The sequence below is a fragment of the Bos indicus x Bos taurus genome, chromosome 26 (assembly GCF_003369695.1).
Source record: "Bos indicus x Bos taurus breed Angus x Brahman F1 hybrid chromosome 26, Bos_hybrid_MaternalHap_v2.0, whole genome shotgun sequence".
Lineage (NCBI taxonomy): Eukaryota > Metazoa > Chordata > Mammalia > Artiodactyla > Bovidae > Bos > Bos indicus x Bos taurus.
Window position 1 is genome coordinate 33,666,595 of NC_040101.1, and position 18,152 is coordinate 33,684,746.

Genomic DNA, 18,152 nt, shown 5'->3' on the forward strand with positions numbered 1-18,152 from the left:
CACTCCCATATTCTTGCCTGGAGAGTCCCATGGACAGAGGAGCCTGGCAGGCTACCATCCATGGGTCGCGAAGAGGTGAACACAACTGAAAACAAGGCACTTTAGACCTGGCATTCTCCTGTCTTTTCCTATCTGTATGAGTCTCTGTCTAGGGGGATGCATGGTGCTTAGTGGAATGTTTTGAATTCAAAACAACTGAAATAAGAGTTAACAACAGTGATTCTTTTAAGTATAACTGAAATGGTTTCTGAACTTTCATTATTTCAAGATATGTCGATAAAACCCAAGATGAATACTTCCTTGTTTTCTTTCTGATGTAGCATGTGCTATTCAATAAGATGGTTAAATCTATTTTACCAAATCACGTTCTGAAACATTTATTATAATTATAGTCAATCTTCATCGTATAAAATGTTCACTATTTTTTTTTTTTTTTTTACTTCTTGTGAACAAAATTAAAAATGTATTTAAACTCATGGGGGGAAATCTTAAATGTTAGGCTCACAATATACATAAGGATATTGGGCTTTTAAAAATTATTTTGGGGACTTCCCTGTGGTCCACTGGCTAAGACTACATGCTCCCAAGGCAAGGGCCTGGGATTCATGAGGTTGCAAAGAGTCAGACACGACTGAGCAACTGATCTGATCTGATCTGATCAGGGAATTAGATCCCACATGCCCCAACTAAGACCTAACACAGTCAAAAAATAATTAATAAATAAAATATTTGAAAAATTATGTGGGCACAAAAGCTTGAACATCATTGTGCTACTTCCTTGGCTTGTTGAAGTCTTCCCAGGTCCTGTTATATCCTCCCTTTGCCTTCTGCCCTCTTGCTTCTCTGTCTGCTCTCAGAATGTGAGGGGTGCTCCTGATCACACTGTGAAGGCATCATTGACAAGGATGTTTTTCCTTGGAGGAAAAGATGGCCCTGTATTGTGGACCTGTGCTAAATCTTCAGAAAGGTGAGAGGGGCGCAGGACCCTCAGCTGGAAACCATCTTTGGCTGAGCCAACTTTGTTACACTTTTTAACAAGGTGAAAAGAAGTGCAAATTTCAAAGGGTTAAGCCAATCGGTAGTTGTGCAAACCATCACCACAGTCCAATTTTAGAACATTTCTACTACCTGGAAAAATTCCTTCATGGCAACTTATAGTCTGATCTCATCCACACCCCCAGCCATAAGCAATCACTATTCTTTCTGGCTCTATAAACTTGTCTTTCTAGATGCTTCATATAAATGGAATCGTATAAGATGTAGTCTTCTGCATCTGGTTTCTTTCACTTAGCATGATGTTTTTTAGAATCACGTATTGTAGCCTGTGTCAAGACTTCTTTTTTTTTTTAAGTTTGTTCTTTTTAATTGCTAGATAGTTTTCCATCATATATATAGACCACATTTTGTTTATCCATCCAACAGTTGATAGACATTTAGGTTGTGTTCAAGTTTGGGGCAATTATTAATAAGGCTCCTAGAGCCTGGCGGGCTGCAGTCTATGAGGTTGCAAAGAGTTGGGCACAACTGAGCGACTAAGCACAGCACAGCACATTAATAAGGCTGCTGTTAACATTTGAGTACATGTCTTTATGTGGACCTATATTTTCATTTCCTTTGTGGAGATCTCTAGGAGTGAAATTGCTGGGTCTTGTGATAAATTTAACTTTGTAGAAAAATGCCAAACACCTTCCATAGGGAGTATACCATTTTATACCTCTGCTGGCATTGACTGAGGGTTCCCAGTTCTCTACACCATGAGCCTGAGTTTTAATCAGTCTTTGTTACTCAAAGGCCTTCTCAGTTTTTCTTTTACTGTTTAGTGATAAGAATAGGTTGGCTCTTCCAACTCCCCAAGTTCCTGATTTTCCAGATTCTCTCCATTCCTTTTCATTCCCACTATGAATTGCTTGATTCTTTTTTTTTAACTCAACTTATTTAAACAACAACAAAATAAAAACAATAAAAATAATTTACCTATTTCTCCCACACCTGCCCCACTCCCTGCCTCTGGCAACCATGTTTATATATATATATACATATAAGCTTTCATGTGGAATATATATATTCTGCATGTAAAAGAGATCATGTGATGTTTGTCTTTCTCTGTCTGACTTATTTCACTTAGTTTAATGCCCTCCACATCCATCCATGTTGTTGCAGCTGGCAAGACTTTGTTCTTTTTTCATGGCTGACACTTAACGTTGTTTCCATATCTTGGCTATTGTAAATAACGCTACAATGAACGTGGAGATACAGATATTGTTTCAAGTCAGTGTTTTCATTTTCTTTAGGTAAGTACTCAGAAGTGGAACCGCTAGGTCACATAGTAGTTCTGTTTTTCATTTTTGGGGGAAACTGCCATATTGTTTTCCATGGTTTTTGTCGTTTAGTCACTAAGTCATGTCTGATTCTTTTGCAACCCCATAGACTGTAGCCTGCCAGGCTCCATTTTCAGTGGGATTTCCCAGGCAAGCATACTGGAGTGGGTTGGCATTTCTTTCTCCAGAGAATCTTCCTGACCCAGGGATTGAACCTGTGTCCTCAGCATTGGAAGGCGGGTTCTTTACCACTGAGCCACCAGGAAAGCTTGTTTTCCATAAGAGCTGTACCAATTTACATGCCCACCAACAGTGCACAAAGGTTTCTTTTTTTTTTTTTTTTTAATATTTATTTATTTGGCTGTGCTGGGTCTTAGTTGTAGCATGTGGGATCTAGTTCCCTGACCAGGGATCAAACTCAGGACCCCTGCACTGGGAGCTCAGAGTCTTAGCCACTGGACCACCAGGGAAGTCTCCACAAAGGTTGCTTTTTCTCCACATCTTTGCCCACACTTCCTTTTCTAGTGTTTTTGATAACAGCCATTCTAACAGACGTGAGACAATATTTCACTCTGGTTTTGCATTTTCCTGACCTAGGCCTTTAATCTTCAGTTCAGTTGGCCCCAGCCCTGTGGCTTTGATGCACAGATTTATTATCTGTTGTTCTCTCTCTACCAGTCCTGTCTCTTAGGCTCAGGGAGAAATTTGATTGGATGGACTATCTTTTCTAGAGTTTGCTACTTAGCTTCCAGTACCCTCTGGGCCACTAGTAAATTCATTCTTTGATCTCCAGCTTAAATTGATACACTTCTATTTTTCCTTCCCAGCTGTCTTTTGGGGAGACATTGCCTTAGATGAAGAGGACCTGAAGTTATTTCACATCGACAAAGCCCATGACTGGGTCAAGCAGTCAGTGGAGGACATGGGACACAGCACAGGTAAGTACAGTGTCCCCTCCACCCCTGCCCTGGAAGGAAGGGCCAGGGGCTTGGACCCAGGTAGGTGTCCCCTCCGCCCCTGCCCTGGAGGAAAGGGCGGGGACTCAGACGTGGGTAGATGTGGACCACAAATCATTGGTATTTGGCCTGTTGGTCCAGGGCCCACCTGTCAATGGAAAACCAGAGGGACCACTTCTTCTCCATTGCAGGCTGGGAAGCTGAAATTTACCTGTCCTTCTAAGAAGACCTCCATTTGCCTCTTTATCCAAAGGTTCAACCCTAAGCTCAGAGACTTGAACTCAACACAGGTTCTCAGGACTCTGGCCTCAGGGTCTGGCACTTCCCAAATGGAGAGAATTCCTAGAGAGGCTCCACTGAGGGCATGTGGTGGTGATGCTGATGCTGATTAGTAGTGGGAAGATGCTTGTGGCGGGAGATGGCGAGGAAACAGGGGTATTGTGCACTTGCTTGGCCTACAAACCAGGTGGAAATGCCCCCTGGGCCAGGAAACACTGACAAGGCGTATAAAGCTTGGACAACACCTCTCCCACCCTCCTTGCTTGCCTTCACCTTGGGGTAGGCAGTGACGAGACTGGTTTCCTGAGTTCTCCTCACCCCCCTGCCCCCTGTACTCAGACGCCTCCCCTCTGTGGAATCTCCAATCTCAGAAAGAAGCCCAGGGTTCTGCATTGTGGAGATGATAGGCTGTGTGGCTGACAGTGACCAAGGCTCCTGTGTGCCAGATGCTACACTTTCTGTCCTACCTGTGACCCCTCTACCCACCCTCCTTTCCTTTCTTTTGAGGCTTTAAAAAATTGTGGTAAGAACACTTAACGTGAGATCTATTGTCTTAACAAAATGTTAAATGTACAACACAATACTGGAAACTACAAGCTCGATGTGATACAGCAGATCTCCAGAGCATTCGTCTTGCATAACTGATGACACTCTGCTGCTGCTGCTGCTGCTGCTAAGTCGCTTCAGCCGTGTCTGACTCTGTGCGACCCCATAGACGGCAGCCCACCAGGCTCCCCCGTCCCTGGGATTCTCCAGGCAAGAACACTGGAGTGGGTTGCCATTTCCTTCTCCAATGCATGAACGTGAAAAGTGAAAGTGAAGTTGCTCAGTCGTGTCCGACTCTTAGCGACCCCATGGACTGCAGCCTACCAGGCTCCTCCGTCCGTGGGATTTTCCAGGCAAGAGTACTGGAGTGGGGTGCCATTTCCTCTCCAATGACACTCTACTGTATTATAATACTGGATACTTCCCTTTTTAGACCTCTCATGGGTCTAGTGCAGTGCTGGTAAGAGAAAGAGGAATAGCGTGTGGCCTCCGCCTTCAAGGAGAGCTTTCATGCCAGGCAGACAGAGCTTAGACCTGGTCGAGCTCACTAACATCTCAGAGTTCAGTCTTCCTGTCTCTAAAATGAGGATGAAACCAGCACACCGGTCAGTAGGGGTTGGGAGGATTTACTCCAAAAGGAATGGGCTAACCTGGTGCCTGGCACGTGGCATGTTCTCAGGCAATGACAGATGGAATCACTAAGGCACCCAGTCCAGCAGAATGAAACTGAAGCGTAGATAGATAAATTGTCATTCCTCCGGGCAAGGGTTACAACGAATCAAGAGCAGTGGGGCCAAGAAAGTCATCATGGGAATGGTCTTGTGTCTTGAAGGATGAATAGGAGTTCCTTAGGTGAAGAATCAAGAGGAGACATTTCAGCCAGAGGAGAGACTGTGTGCAGAGACAGGGAGTATGAAAGGGGCTGCCTTAAGGAACAGAGGAAGCTGTGCATCACTGGAGGGTGGCTCTTTGGGGAGCTATTGAAGATAGAGGCACCTGGAGAAGTTGGGGTAGATGATCGAGGCGCCTGTTGACAGGGTGGGTGGGAATGTGCCCAGAGTGGAGGCAACTCCCATGGTACCCAGTGTCTGTGGCCTGAGAGAGCTGGGGCTTTCCTCTGTGGGCGGCAGGGGTCCTGCCTAATGTTTCTGAATGGAAATGTAATTTGCTTATCTATGGCTGGAGGAGCTTGGTGGAGTCCCCTCTACCACTGCTCTTGACATCCCATCTGCAGCCCTGAGGTTGCTGGGTTCCTGACTGGATGCTTGGGTAGCCTTACCATGCCGCTCGCTGGTGGTGACGGTGGAAGAGGGGTTGTCAGGGCCACCCCTTCCCCTCTGCTTGGTGGCATTCAAGAACATCCCCAAAGCCCCCCCCCCCCCCCCCAGCTCAAAGATTCCACTAGAACTAATTTACCAATTCTCCATTTCAGCATCTCCTGGCACAAAAGGCCCTGGGATCTGTATTCATTTGGGAGGGAAGGCGAATACACTGTATTCATATTTCTCGCTCACTCACTCATTAATTGAAACCTCTACTGAGTGTTCATTTTGTGCCAGGTCTAGTGCCAAATCCTGAGAAGGTATAGACTGAGGTGTCTCTTAAGGGTTCACCAGCTCGCAGAGGAAATAGATGCAAAACGAATGAAGAGTTAGAGGTAGAGGTCCCAGGAAGCACAGGGGGAGTAGGGACACCGAGAAGGGTGCCATTGCTGGTGTGGGGGAGTCAGAAAGGCTTCCCAGAGGAGGAGGTCCTGGGGAGGTGGACGGGATTCCCAGATTGGAGAAGGAGTCGAAGAGGAGAGAAGGACATTCCATACCAAGGGAGGGGTCATTCTTGGGGTGGGAAATGGGATGGCAACCTCCGCTGAATTGGTGATAAGCTCCCTTCTTGTCCAAGGTCTGCTCCTTCTTTATGTTGGGGGGGGGGCGGGGTGCGGTAGGACTGTGCTCAGCAGGGTGGGGGCAACTGCCATGGCTCATGGGGAACATGAGCAGCTTGCAAGAACTAGGCCAAGCTCCACACAGGATGTAGGGCTGAGAGGAAGGCAAGAGGGCAAAGGTTGTCAGGAGGTCAGGGGTCCTCATCGCCTGTGGCCGGGAGAAGGGAGGAACAAGCTTCTTTTGGTGTCTGGCTTTATGATTATCACTTCTTTGGATTTGAGGGGACCTCTCCTGTACAGTTTGAAAAGTCCATTTGAATGTTAAATGGGATTTCAGAACCCAAATTATTTCTCACACCGTTATTTACATGGTGTGTAAATTGCATCATAATTGAGCTCCAACCAAAGGAAGCATCTCTTCATAATTCTCTCATTCCAGCTCATCATATATGCCCCTCCATCCCCGCCCCCTGCCAGATTCTTACTGGTGTCCTAGAGAAGTTGATCAGATTGTAAGTTTTGTGTGATTAATTTTTTTTTAATTTTCTTTTTTGCTATATTGGGCTTCCCTGGTAGCTCAGCTTGTAAAGAATCCACCTGCAATGCAGGAGACCCTGGTTCAATTCCTCGGTCAGGAAGATCTGCTGGAGAAAGGATAGGTTACCCACTCCAGTATTCCTGGGCTTCCTTTGTGGCTCAGCTGGTAAAGAATCCACCTGCAATATTGGAGACCTGGGTTTGATCCCTAGGTTGGGAAGATCCCCTGGAGAAGGGAATGGCTACCAACTCCAGTATTCTGGCCTGGAGAATTCCACGGACTGTATAGTCCATGGAGTTGCAAAGAGTTGGACACAACTGAGCAACTTTCACTCACTTCACTTTTGTTATATTATTTTAGTACTTAAAACTAGGGAACCTTGCTACGGCCCGGGTTCAATCCCTGGTCAGGGAACTGAGGTCCTGTGAGCCATGCAACGCGAACAAAAAATTAGTGAACTTCACATAGCTCAGACATGCAGTATGATGTAGTTTTCTGTGTCCAGACCAAGGGGTGGAATATTTCCAGAGCCCCAAGACTCCCTCTCATGCCCCCTTCCATCCAGCACCCACCCCACGGCAGCCGTTCATCTGACCTCTCTCCACACGGATGCATTTCACCGACGTGAATGGACCTGTGCAGTTTGTGCTGTTTGTGTCTCCTCCCCCTCAGTTTTGTGACTGTGGAATTTCCCCCATGTTGTGTGTGAAGCTCTGGTTTGTCCTCTTTGGTTCTTGTGCTGTGTTCTCCTGCATGAAAATACCTCAGTTTATTCATTATTCCATTGAGAGCCATTTAGACATTTGACGGTTTAGGGATATGATAACTGAAACTACTACTCACAGTCTTGTATCTGCCTTTCGGTGGACATAAGCACTCATTTCTGTTTATGTACCCAGGAGTGGAATTGCTGGGTCACAGGGTATTTGTAAGTTATTAGTAGATGCAGTCAGATTTCCCAAGTGGTTGCACCAATTTACAGCTGTGTGGGTACGTGTTGATTTGGAAAGCAGCGGAGGTGACCATGCAGGACCCAGGGAGACCTCTGGGTCTTGGTCTTTCCAGCTTGGGGACCCCACTCATCCCTCCAGAACTGCACAGCATCATCATCATGAATGCTCAGGGTGGCTCCTCTCAGCAATCCTCCTGCTGTCCTTGGGGGACCTGCCATGGCACAGCATGGGGACCCAGGCTTGCAAATGTAAGTAAAAGACCTCAAAGAGAGGCTGGGCTGTGACCAGCCACCATGCCAGCTGAATGACCAGCTGCCCGAGAGTTGCCTGTCTGGGAGGTTGCCTGAAGGATGTGCAGGGAAGGGAAGCCTAGCAGCCCTGCTGCTGACTCCTTCATGGTGCTCTAAGGCTACCATGGTGAGCATCATGCTCTAAAAACCTGAGAATCTGTCTTCTTGTTCCTTCTCCACTGTGAGCTGAGAGAGAACAGAGTCCACACAGATTCGACTTTGGATCCCCCAGAGGTGGCCCAGCACTTTTGTATCTAGAAGGTTGGAGAGAGAAGGAAGAAGTAGATGGAGACTGGCAGGCCCTGAATCATCTCCCAGGAGCCTTAGGGGTGAAAAGCTCCCACAGGGCATTGCTCTCAGGAGTGTAGTCAAAGCACTGGTCACCATCACTAGCTTTGACCTCAGACTGTCTGGGCTTGAATCCTTGAGCGGGGCCTCAGTATCTTCATCTGTTAAATGGGTAGAGTAATACTCCTCACCTTGGAGTGATGTTGTGAGGACCAAAGGAAAGAATACATGCAGAGTGCTGAGCACAGTGCCTGGCACATGAGAAATGCTCAATAAATATCAGCCCTTCCTGTTCTTCCTCATTGTTAGTAGTGGTATTTGTAGAAAGAACACTGACCTAGGTGGGTTCAAGGTTAAAGTAGAGGATGATGGACATTTGTTATGTGCAGGAGGGAACTTTGGGGGCTCGGGCATGAGGCTTTTGAAACATAAACCTTCCTGATATTTCCTCCTTCCCAAGCTAGAGATATATAATTTTTTCTGGTGTGTTTTTATGCAAGGTTATTTTTATCTTGATTACTTTTCTCTGAGGGCCTATAGGACTTTGCATCTATGTAAAACAGTTATTTTATTTTCATAATGAGAATATTTTAAATTGTTTTTGCTGATTAAACTAATACCAGTGGTTGTTAAAAAAAAAAAAAGTCCAATAGCTCAAAACTGTAAAAAGTATAAAGTGAAAATCCCCTTTTCTCCCAGCTTTAGGGGTCCGCATCAGGATCTGTTTGCTGGACCCCTTCCAGCCTTACTGCTCTCAGGTCATGTGAAGATATTTTTTAAACATAAAAGGAATTTCTCTTAACACCCTCTTGCGTAACCTGCGTCTTTAACACCATACCTTGGGCATCTTTTCATGTGGTATTTTGAGGTTGATCACATTTCATGTACAACTTTGCCACCATTTATCGAATTAATCTATACAGATGGACATGATGGCTGTTTTTCTTCTTTTCTGTAATGTTTTTTTGTTGTTGTTTTCTATTAGAGACATTGCTACTGTGAACAACGCTGTGCATAGATCTTTAAACGTTTGCTTTGGTTAAAAAAAAAATTTAAAAGGAACCACACCTTTATCCGCTCTTTATACTTCCAAATGTGTGAAAGGATGTATTCTTAGACATCGGTTATCTCATTTCCAAGTTTGGGTAATTACCCCTGAGTTTTTGGGAGGGTGGGGTGGGAACAGGGCTAAATCCCTGGAGGGGGATGGGATGCATTGTGGCCCCAGATCCCTCCTTTCCCTGCTCTCTCCTGTGAACTTGGAGCTGCTTTCCTGGTTGCTGAATGAAACAGTGTCCTTGTTCTAGAAATGATCTGGTCTGCCTCGTTCTCTAGATGTGCCCTGTGTCCCAAATTCAGCCAGTTGCAGTGTCAGGACTAGAACCCAAGGCTTCCAGTCTCCCAGGCTGTGTCCTCCGTGGTACCAGCCTGTCTGCCATGTTGCCAGAAGGAGGGAATGGAAACCAACAGGGTGCATGTAGCCATGCCTTTGCTAGCCCTGGGAAAGGAGCTGGAGTCTTTCTGGACCAGGCAGTGAGCCAAGACCTTGTACCTAGGTGGGTTTGAGAGCCCACTCAGTGTGCTGGGCTGGCCACAAAAATAGCTGCTGAGGGCTCTGGGTCCCCAGAAGGGAGCTCCCTTGCTGGTCATTTAGGATCCTAGGCTATTGGTAATTATTTCTGATCAGATCAGTCTCCCTGCCTCCAGTTTCTGCTTCCCCATCCTGCTTCCAAGTGATCTTCCTGGACCTGACCTTGCAACCCATGTGCTAGATTGAACAGTGTTCCCCTAGATTTATGTCTATCCAAACCCCAGAATACAACCTTGTTTGAAAAGAGTCTTTGCAGATCTAACTAGTTAAGCATCTTGAGATCATCCTTGATTTGGGGGGCCCTGAGTCCAGTGACTAGAATCTTTATAAGAAGAGGAGAGGACACAGAAGAACACAGAGAGGAAGACCACATGAAGAGTGATGTAGCTACAAGCCAATGGACACCAAGGATTGCGGAGAGGTAGCTCAACTGGTAAAGAATCCGTCTGCAATGCAGGAGACCCCGGTTCAATTCCTGGATTGGGAAAATCCACTGGAGAAGGGATAGGCTACCCACTTCAGAATTCTTGGGCTTCCCTAGTGGCTCAGCTGGTAAAGAATCCACCTGCAATGTGGGAGACCCGGGTTTGATCCCTGGGTTGGGAAGATCCCTTGGAGAAGGGAAAGGCTACCCACTCCAGTATTCTGGCCTGGAGAATTCCATGGACTGTGTAGTCCATGGGGTTGCAAAGAGTCGGACATGACTGAGCGACTTTCAGTTAATCACTTAATCACCACGAGCTAGGATGAGGCGAGGAAGGATTCTCCCCTAGAGCCTAGAGCAGAGGGAGCATAGCCCTGCTGACCTCCTGATTTCAGACTGCTCTCCTTTGGAACTGGGAAAGAATAGATAGCTGTTTGTAAGCCGCCCACTCTGTGGTAACTTGTCATGGCATCCTGAGAAAATTGATGCACTGCTTTTTAAAACCCTTCCATGACTCCCCATCCCTTATCAGAAACATTCCTTATCTGGTGCCACAGGTCCTCGATGCTTTATCCACAGCCCACACACTCATTCCCTTCCCTCTCTTCATCCTCCAGCGAAACACTATGGCATCGTGTCTGTACAGACCCCCCAGTGTCCTTCCTTCTGATCTTCTGTCCCAGCTACGCCCTCTGCTCCAAGTCCCCACACTACAGAAAAAGAAGTGAAGGTCCACAGACAACCAATGGCTTGCCCAGGGCCCTATGACTGGGGAGATTCATGACACCCTTTCAGCACAGATGCTGGCTTCAGTGGCCACCTGGGTTGACAGTGCTGTTAATATCAACCTGATTTTGTGCTTGAGATGGAGAGAGTACTGTTCTTCTGCCCATTTTCAGACAGTCCCATTCCCCCCACCATGAGAAGTGGCAGCAGCCTTTCGAATGTGTGTGGGGGTAAGGAGGCGAGAGTGCATTCTTCAGGGAGAGAACGTCCTTCTGTGAGCGTTTTATGTGCAGTGAGAAGAATGGGAGTTCTGGGCAGGCATGGGCCAAGCTGTTCTATGAATGGGGCCCTTGAATTAACATTGCAGAGTTTCCTAAAGCTGCTAATCGGATTAGCTGTGTAGTGAAGGAAGTACTTAGCGGGACACACACACAGTCACACACGCAGGCACACACACATTCTCCCATCCTTTTGCATCCTCTCTGATGTGGGTGCGCAGAGCCTGACAACCCATTTCTGAATTCTGGGATATCTCTCCCCCTAACCACACAAGATGTGGAGAAAAGGCCTGTGCTCTTGACTTTTTGGGACTTTCTGGTTGTTTGTTTCTGTCCTAAAGCGTCCAGGAAGTGAAGTTGAACATTCTCATCTTTGCAAATGTTTAGAAACTTGGAGAGGAAATCTCATCTTGCCGTTCTCTCCATCCGGGTAATGGATCTGATTTCTTGCTCTTTGTAATGAAGACTCTGGAAGGGGAAATGGCTTTAATTACTTACTGGCTCTGATGGAAGCTGACGTTTCCCGCCTTGCCTATTTTTGAGCCACTGGGCCATGTCCATTTCTTTTTAAAGAACCAACCTAACTCTTAATTCCTGCCATCTGTGTAGGATGTCCACATAAGCCCAACAGTTTGGGCATTTGAGTTCAAAACAATAAATCAGCTGGAGAGAGTCAAAGATTTAAGTTAGGGTAACTTGCCTCCTCTCATTAGGCCTTATCTCTCACAGATGGACCCCACAGAGCCTTCGACTCCTTGAGTTCCTTCTCCTACTTTGTCTGTGACTCATAGGAGTATGTGCTACCATCACCTGGTCTCAGAGTCTCCTCTGAATAGAGGGTCTCATGAAACCACATCCTGACTTCCTTCAAGCCAGTTTGAACTCTGTATTTGAGCTCTGGTGCTTCAAGCTGGAGAAAAGAGAGGAAGCAGAGGCCATTGAGCATTGAGGGGCTAAATTTAGGCACAAAAGGCTAAAGCGTACCCATGAGAGACCCACACATACCACACGGGTTCCTGGGCCCTGCCTTCCAAGGGACCCAACATGTCTCTGTTCCTGGACACATTTTTAGCTGTGAGGCCCTTGAGAGAACTTGTGAGTGGGGGTTGCTTTGAGCAGTCCCATCAACAGGCTGTGGTTTTTTTGACTGTCCTCCCATGGAGACATTTCCCATGCTGGGTAGACGTAGCTTTAGCTTTTCATTAATCTTTATTGGCGGTGGGCATGCTTGCTACTAACTGACCAGCGTCCAGGAAAGAAACAGGGGCAGTGATGGCTCCCTGTGACATCCTGTAGAAGGGACGGTGTCCTGAGCTTATGGATGAATGGCAGGTTAGGCTTGCTGAGATGGAGACGGTTGTGTTCAAAACTGTCCTCTGTCACATCAGAAAACATCATCTGGGTGAGATCACTCTTGCTGGGGCCACTGGTTTAGAGGAACAAGAAGCTGTCAGGAGCAATCTTACTCATCCTTTCCACTATCTCCTCCAGAGCTTGGGAATAAGGTCTTGGGGACTTCTTTTTATCTCTTTATATTGGACTTGATATTTTGTGCTTCACAAATTCCTCTGAGAGTCTGATGAGTATTTTCAGCACTTCTTTGAGAAAAAGATACATACACAGTTTTGCTTGCAGTTTTAAGAAGTTTACTCTGTGAATTCCAAGTTATGAAACTTAGGTCCTGTCTGTTTCCACTCTATCAGAGATGTTCTCATGGGGACATACTGGACCCTAGAGCTGCAGGATAGAAAGGCATGGATGCTGGGGTCAGGCGGGCCTCCCTGGCTCTATACTGATTAACTGTAGGAGTTAGGGGATTCCTTCCTTATTTGGAAATTGGAAATGTGGGGGGAATGGGAAAGTGTGGGAGGTAAAGCACTCAGCCTGGAGTCTGAGGAATAGTAGGTGCTCAAGGAATAATACCCATATGACTATCTGTATGCTGGCTCCTGCCTTCTCATCTCCCAGCCCACCTGTGTCCCAGACTCCACACTCCCTAGATGCCTTGGAGTCGTTTCCTTTGCAGTAGCCTGCCTGCATGCCACTGGGGTTTCTGGAGCTGGGCCTGCACCAGTGTCATCTGATCAGATCCTTGGATTTAGATCCCACCAGTCATGGGGAATCTCTATCAATCTCCAACATAAAGCCTTCCCTAGTCCACCTGAGTCAAACTCTAGGTCATGAAGTTGGCCAAACAAAATCTGAGAATGGATTAGATGTTGGTTCTTCTTTGATGGCAACAGCCAAAAGAGTAACTACTGTTTGTGGTATGCTAATTGTCTTGTTTAGTCGCTTAGTCACGTCCGACTCTTTGTGACCCCATGGACTGCAACCTGCCAGGCTCCTCTGTCCACAGGATTTTCCAGGCAAGAATACTGGAGTGGGCTGCTATTTCCTTCTCCAAATAATGTCTTAAATGATCTCATTTAATCTTCATACAACAGCTCTATGTGGCAGGTACTGTTGATAACCTACAGATATGTAAGCTAATGTTCAGAGAAGTGTGTAACCTTTCTTTGATCACACAACTATTGGTAGAGCCAAGATTAGGACTTAACTTTGTCTAATGTCAAAGGTTGCTTTTAGCCTCCACACTGCATCGCTTCTAGAAATAGTTGCTGGCTTCACCACTAACCCTGTTACCTTGAGCTGTGAAGGCTTGGTTTCCCCACCACTACCTTTGAGAGGTGAAGATAGAAGACAAGGGCGAGTCCTAGGCACTTATGGAGCTGCTCTTCATCCTGCCCCCTGCCATCTCAGGTTGCTGTGTTCATGTTCAGTGTGTGCCTTGCTTTGCCCACCAAACTGTCAACAGCTGTGACTTCTCTTTGTTTGCTTTTGGCGCGCTCTCTTTAGTTCCAGCATCAGCCTGGGCACAGGGACAGTAGCAGACAAACCCTTGTGAGTTGAAGATGGAGCCTCAGGATTGCATGGTGGCCTCCTTGCTCCTCTGCTCCCGCAGGCCACCTGGGGTTAGGACTGTTCATTTGAATGTGGGTGCCTGGCATGGGATCCAGCAATGAAGAAAGGCGCATGCTCAGGGGTGGTGCTCTCGGGCTGGGCAAGCCCAGATCACCCTGCAAGAGTATCTGAAGAAGGTATCCTTTGGCCACATGGTCAGTAGCTTACCTTTACTGATACCTTCGTACAGAGCCTTGGAGTGGTCCTTGGGTCTTTTCCAAGCCAGAGACAAAGTGCCAGCCTTTCTTCCCACTCCTCCAGAGCTCCTCTCAGCTCTTTTCTTTGCGGATCTGAGCTCACCCTTCGCTGATGGCTCTATTTCACCCCTTCTCTTCCAGAGAGAATTTGCCTCGGCTCCCACAGTCTAGAACTTGATCTTTATAGCTGCACTGTGACTTAGGCATGTCTTACACTCCCCTTGGGTCTGCCCACAGCTCTGCTGAACGCTGTGTTCTTGGTAAGAGTCCCTTTCCCTCTCTCTCCCTCCACTCCCTCTCTTCTTCCTTTAAGGACCAGATGCTAACTGGGAACCTCTTCTGTGCTCAGCACCAAGGGTACAGCTGTATCCACTTTTTCTTCCGCCATTAAGGAGATGGAATTTTAATGATGGGCGTGATTATGGTCCTGCTTTGGCAGTACTGCAAGAATGGGGCAGGCTGAGGTGGGGGAGGACCTGGAACCAAAAGACCCCATGGGTTTGGGGGCCCTACCGACTTCCCAGAGGAGGTGAGGTCCAGTGGGCAGAACTCACCCCTGGAGAGAAGGTGTGACAGCTGTCATCAGGCAGAAGTCGGTATTGGGCATCCAGCCTGGGACCCAAGACCTGATGGAGAAGGCAGGAATGTTCGTTTGAGGCCAGAGAGCCAGGCAGACAGCATCAGAGAGGCCTGTAATAAAACTCACAGAGGGTTCCAGTGCCATGCTGGAAGCTGGGAAGAAAAGGCAAGGACCCTGGTTCTTCCGCAAAGTGGGTACTAAGGAGGACAAGAAGTCAGAGCCTTGGCCTGAGAGAATAAGGTGGGGACGGGGGTCAGACATTAAGCAGAATTCCTTAGATCAAAATCGGAGCCAAAGGCGATGTGCCGCTGTGACCCTCAAGTGTGGAGCCCAAACTCCCTAAATCCCCCCGCCTGAGGACAGGGCTGGCTCCGCGTGCAGTCAGCAACTGGAGAGGACTGGGGCGAGGAACCGGGCGAGGCCTGGCAGTTATTCCACCCATAAAGTTTTCAATTTAGTGAGATGATTTGAGATGAAAAAGAGGCATCTGATAGAGTGCACATCTGCTCTTTGGGAAGGAAAAAAGAACGCAACATAAGGATTCTATCATCTCTCTCCCTGAGGCCTCGTTCAGAGGCTGACTTATACCTTGGACTGAAGCCAGAGTTCTCTGTGATTTGAAGTGTTGGGAAAAGTTAATTCACCTTTGGATTGATTTTTATTATGACTGCGTTTGTCAGAATTTGGAGAAACTGGGCCGGAAGGCTACTTGGAGTCACAACAGGGTGCAGACCAGGTGGGGGAGGGGCAGGGACCACCCTTGGGCATCTGTGCAGGGAGCCGCTATCCCAGCCCCGGCACCCCACCTCCCCCCCACCCGCCCCCTGCCAACAAAGGACCTTGAATCTGGGAGCCCGAGTCAAAACTGAGAGATATAACTTGAGAAACCAGGACAAAGAGGAGTTTACTGCCTGACCTTCTAGGCAAGGTCCTTTCAGTTTAGAGATACAGAATCCTACTCAATATAGCTCGATAGAAGAATTTATTTAGGAATATATTTTCTTGGCCATCTAAGGACAGAAGCAGAAGAGCTGGGCTCTGGTGACTCGACGAGAGAGAAAAGAAGGCTGGCTTCTCTCAGGGGCCACAGAGAATCTCCTTCCTGCTTTTTCTCTTCTCCTTGCACCTGACCATCATGGCCACCGTGCCTGCGTCTGCATCATGATCCCTCTGCTTGAGTGTTCCCCACTGAATGCCTGCAGCAGCCATCTATGTAGGGGTACTGGGGAAGCCCTCAGAGTGGAAGAAATCACCAAAGGAAGGAGTAAGAAGTGAACTGATCAGTGCCCCAGGGAGGCAGGAGGAAGAAACAAAGTGATGAGAGAAGCAGGTGGTGGGTGTGTTTCTGTGGCTTCAGAGAGGAGGGAAGGCTGAAGCCGCCTCTGGGTAGTGGAGGGGACAGATGAGTGAACTGATCCCCGGCGAGTGGAGATGTGGAAGGAACTCCCTTTGGAGTTAACTTGGTCTTGGGGTCAAGCCTATTAACCTCACACCCTCTTTGCCATTTATACTATTTTCATGGGAAAATACAAGTTCCCATCAGTCATCTTAATACCTGGAATTCGGGAACACAGCCTCATGAGAGCTGGGGATGGCTAGTCTCGGGTGAGGATGCAGCCTTTGCCACTCACTTTCGGCCAACAGAAAGACTGTGCCTCACCTGTCCAAGCATCACTCTTTGCTTCTCTTTAATCTGATTCTATTTTCATGCTCTGTTAACTGTGTATTTTTTTTTAAATTTATTGAATAGAAATCTGTTTTCTGTTAATTTAAACAGTAGGTGATCCCTAAAGCAACATGAAATTAAATAAATCTACTCTAAGGCTTTTTATTTATGCAGCTCTCCGATTGATTGTTCTAGCATCAGTGGCCTCAATATAAACAATATTCCCCACCCTGACCTAAGAGCACACTGTAGTGAATCCTTTTTGACAAAACAAAGGATGTGTTTATCCAATAATTCACCACCCTTAAAATTTTTTAGCGTAGCGTTTTTAGTTTTCTCGCACCCTTGCTTTGTTTTTCTTGGCCTCTTTTGGGTGTGTACATTTTGTTACAGCTGAAACTGACCTTTGTTTCAAATGCATTTACTACTCAAATATTTTCTTGTTGGGCATGATAATGAACTAAACTGTCTTCAGACAAAACCGGTGCCACACCCCTTCAGTTAACCATTGCGTGGCAGACCTTGACATGTCAATTCGCCTCATGGGACCTCCTTGTCTGTAGAACGGAGGGTTGGACTTTAAGCTTCCTGAGGGCCAAGAATGATTCTCTCAGTTCTTTTGACAAAATAATCCATGAATGTATGTGGACTCAGTGATGGTGTCAGCAGTACTCATGGTTGATCAGGTATCTGTATGTCTTCAGCTCCTCCATCATTGGCTGCCTCTTGGGATTTTAGAACGGTCTGCTCAAATTGGATCTAGCATGAGACCTTCTAGAGACCCTCCAATGGGCTCCCACAGGTGTTGACAGCAATGTGACTGTGGCCCCACTTTGCCAGTGGAATCTCATCCTGCATTCAGGTCGACATATTTCTCTTTGGTATCCTTTACCGACCCTGTTTGCCCACAAACAGTGAGAGAAAAGCACCTCCTGACCCGGACACTGAGCCTCTGAACTTTGTCAATCTCCATCCTGCTCCCTGCCTCTGCTTCAGAGATTCTCCATGACTCTCCTGCATGCCTGGACCTTGCTGCCGTGGCCTGAGGAATTCCCATCTTGCCTGACACGGGCACCCCCTAGAGGCATTCCCATTTGCTCCACAGCCCGGAGGTCCTAAGCGGTCAGCCCACCAGCCAAATCTGGTCTGCAGATGTGCTTTGTTTGTTTTGTAGAGCTTACATTTTTTAAAAATTCACTGCCAAAATTTAAAAATCAAATTTCTCATAAAAACCCAGAACTCTGGCTTCTCATGAAAAGTTGGAAGTTCTGGCCCCACTGGTCCAGCAGTCCCACATGGCAACAAGAAAAGGGGTTGCGTAACGATGGACCGGACTGTGGAGGAGCAGGTGCTCTGCGGTTTGCTGCAGACCTCACTGCTCCCCAAGCATTTTTCACACCCTGATGTATTACTTGCCTTGGCCCCTAACTCTGGGCATTGGAGTTGGCACTTCGGGCTGGTGGGTAAGGGTCAACATCCTTGGGACAACAGCCAGGGCTGCGCCTCTCTAGTCCATCAAGGGAGGAGGTCCTAAGTGTTAACTATTGCCTGGTAGTCTGGAAGACCAACCTTCTCCTGGAGTCTCTTTTCTTCCTTTCTTGGAACTTTCGATCAAAGTCCTCATCCTAGTCCTCATCCCATCCCCTCTTTACCCCCACAGCACAGCATGCCCTATCCCA

The 18,152-nt window shown here is 47.2% G+C and overlaps 1 protein-coding gene across 4 annotated transcripts in view; it reads left to right on the forward strand.

Annotated features, from left to right (window-relative positions):
• TLL2 (tolloid like 2) overlaps window positions 1–18,152 on the forward strand; it is a 147,089-nt gene that overhangs the window by 35,693 nt on the left and 93,244 nt on the right. For 3 of the 4 annotated variants that reach the window (XM_027528575.1, XM_027528572.1, XM_027528574.1), the window contains exon 2: window positions 3,146–3,256. In XM_027528575.1, coding sequence (XP_027384376.1) covers window positions 3,146–3,256 — 111 coding nt within the window. Of the gene's footprint in view, window positions 1–14; window positions 76–3,145; window positions 3,257–18,152 lie in introns of those variants that run through there. The other variant, XM_027528573.1, reaches the window with a different exon arrangement.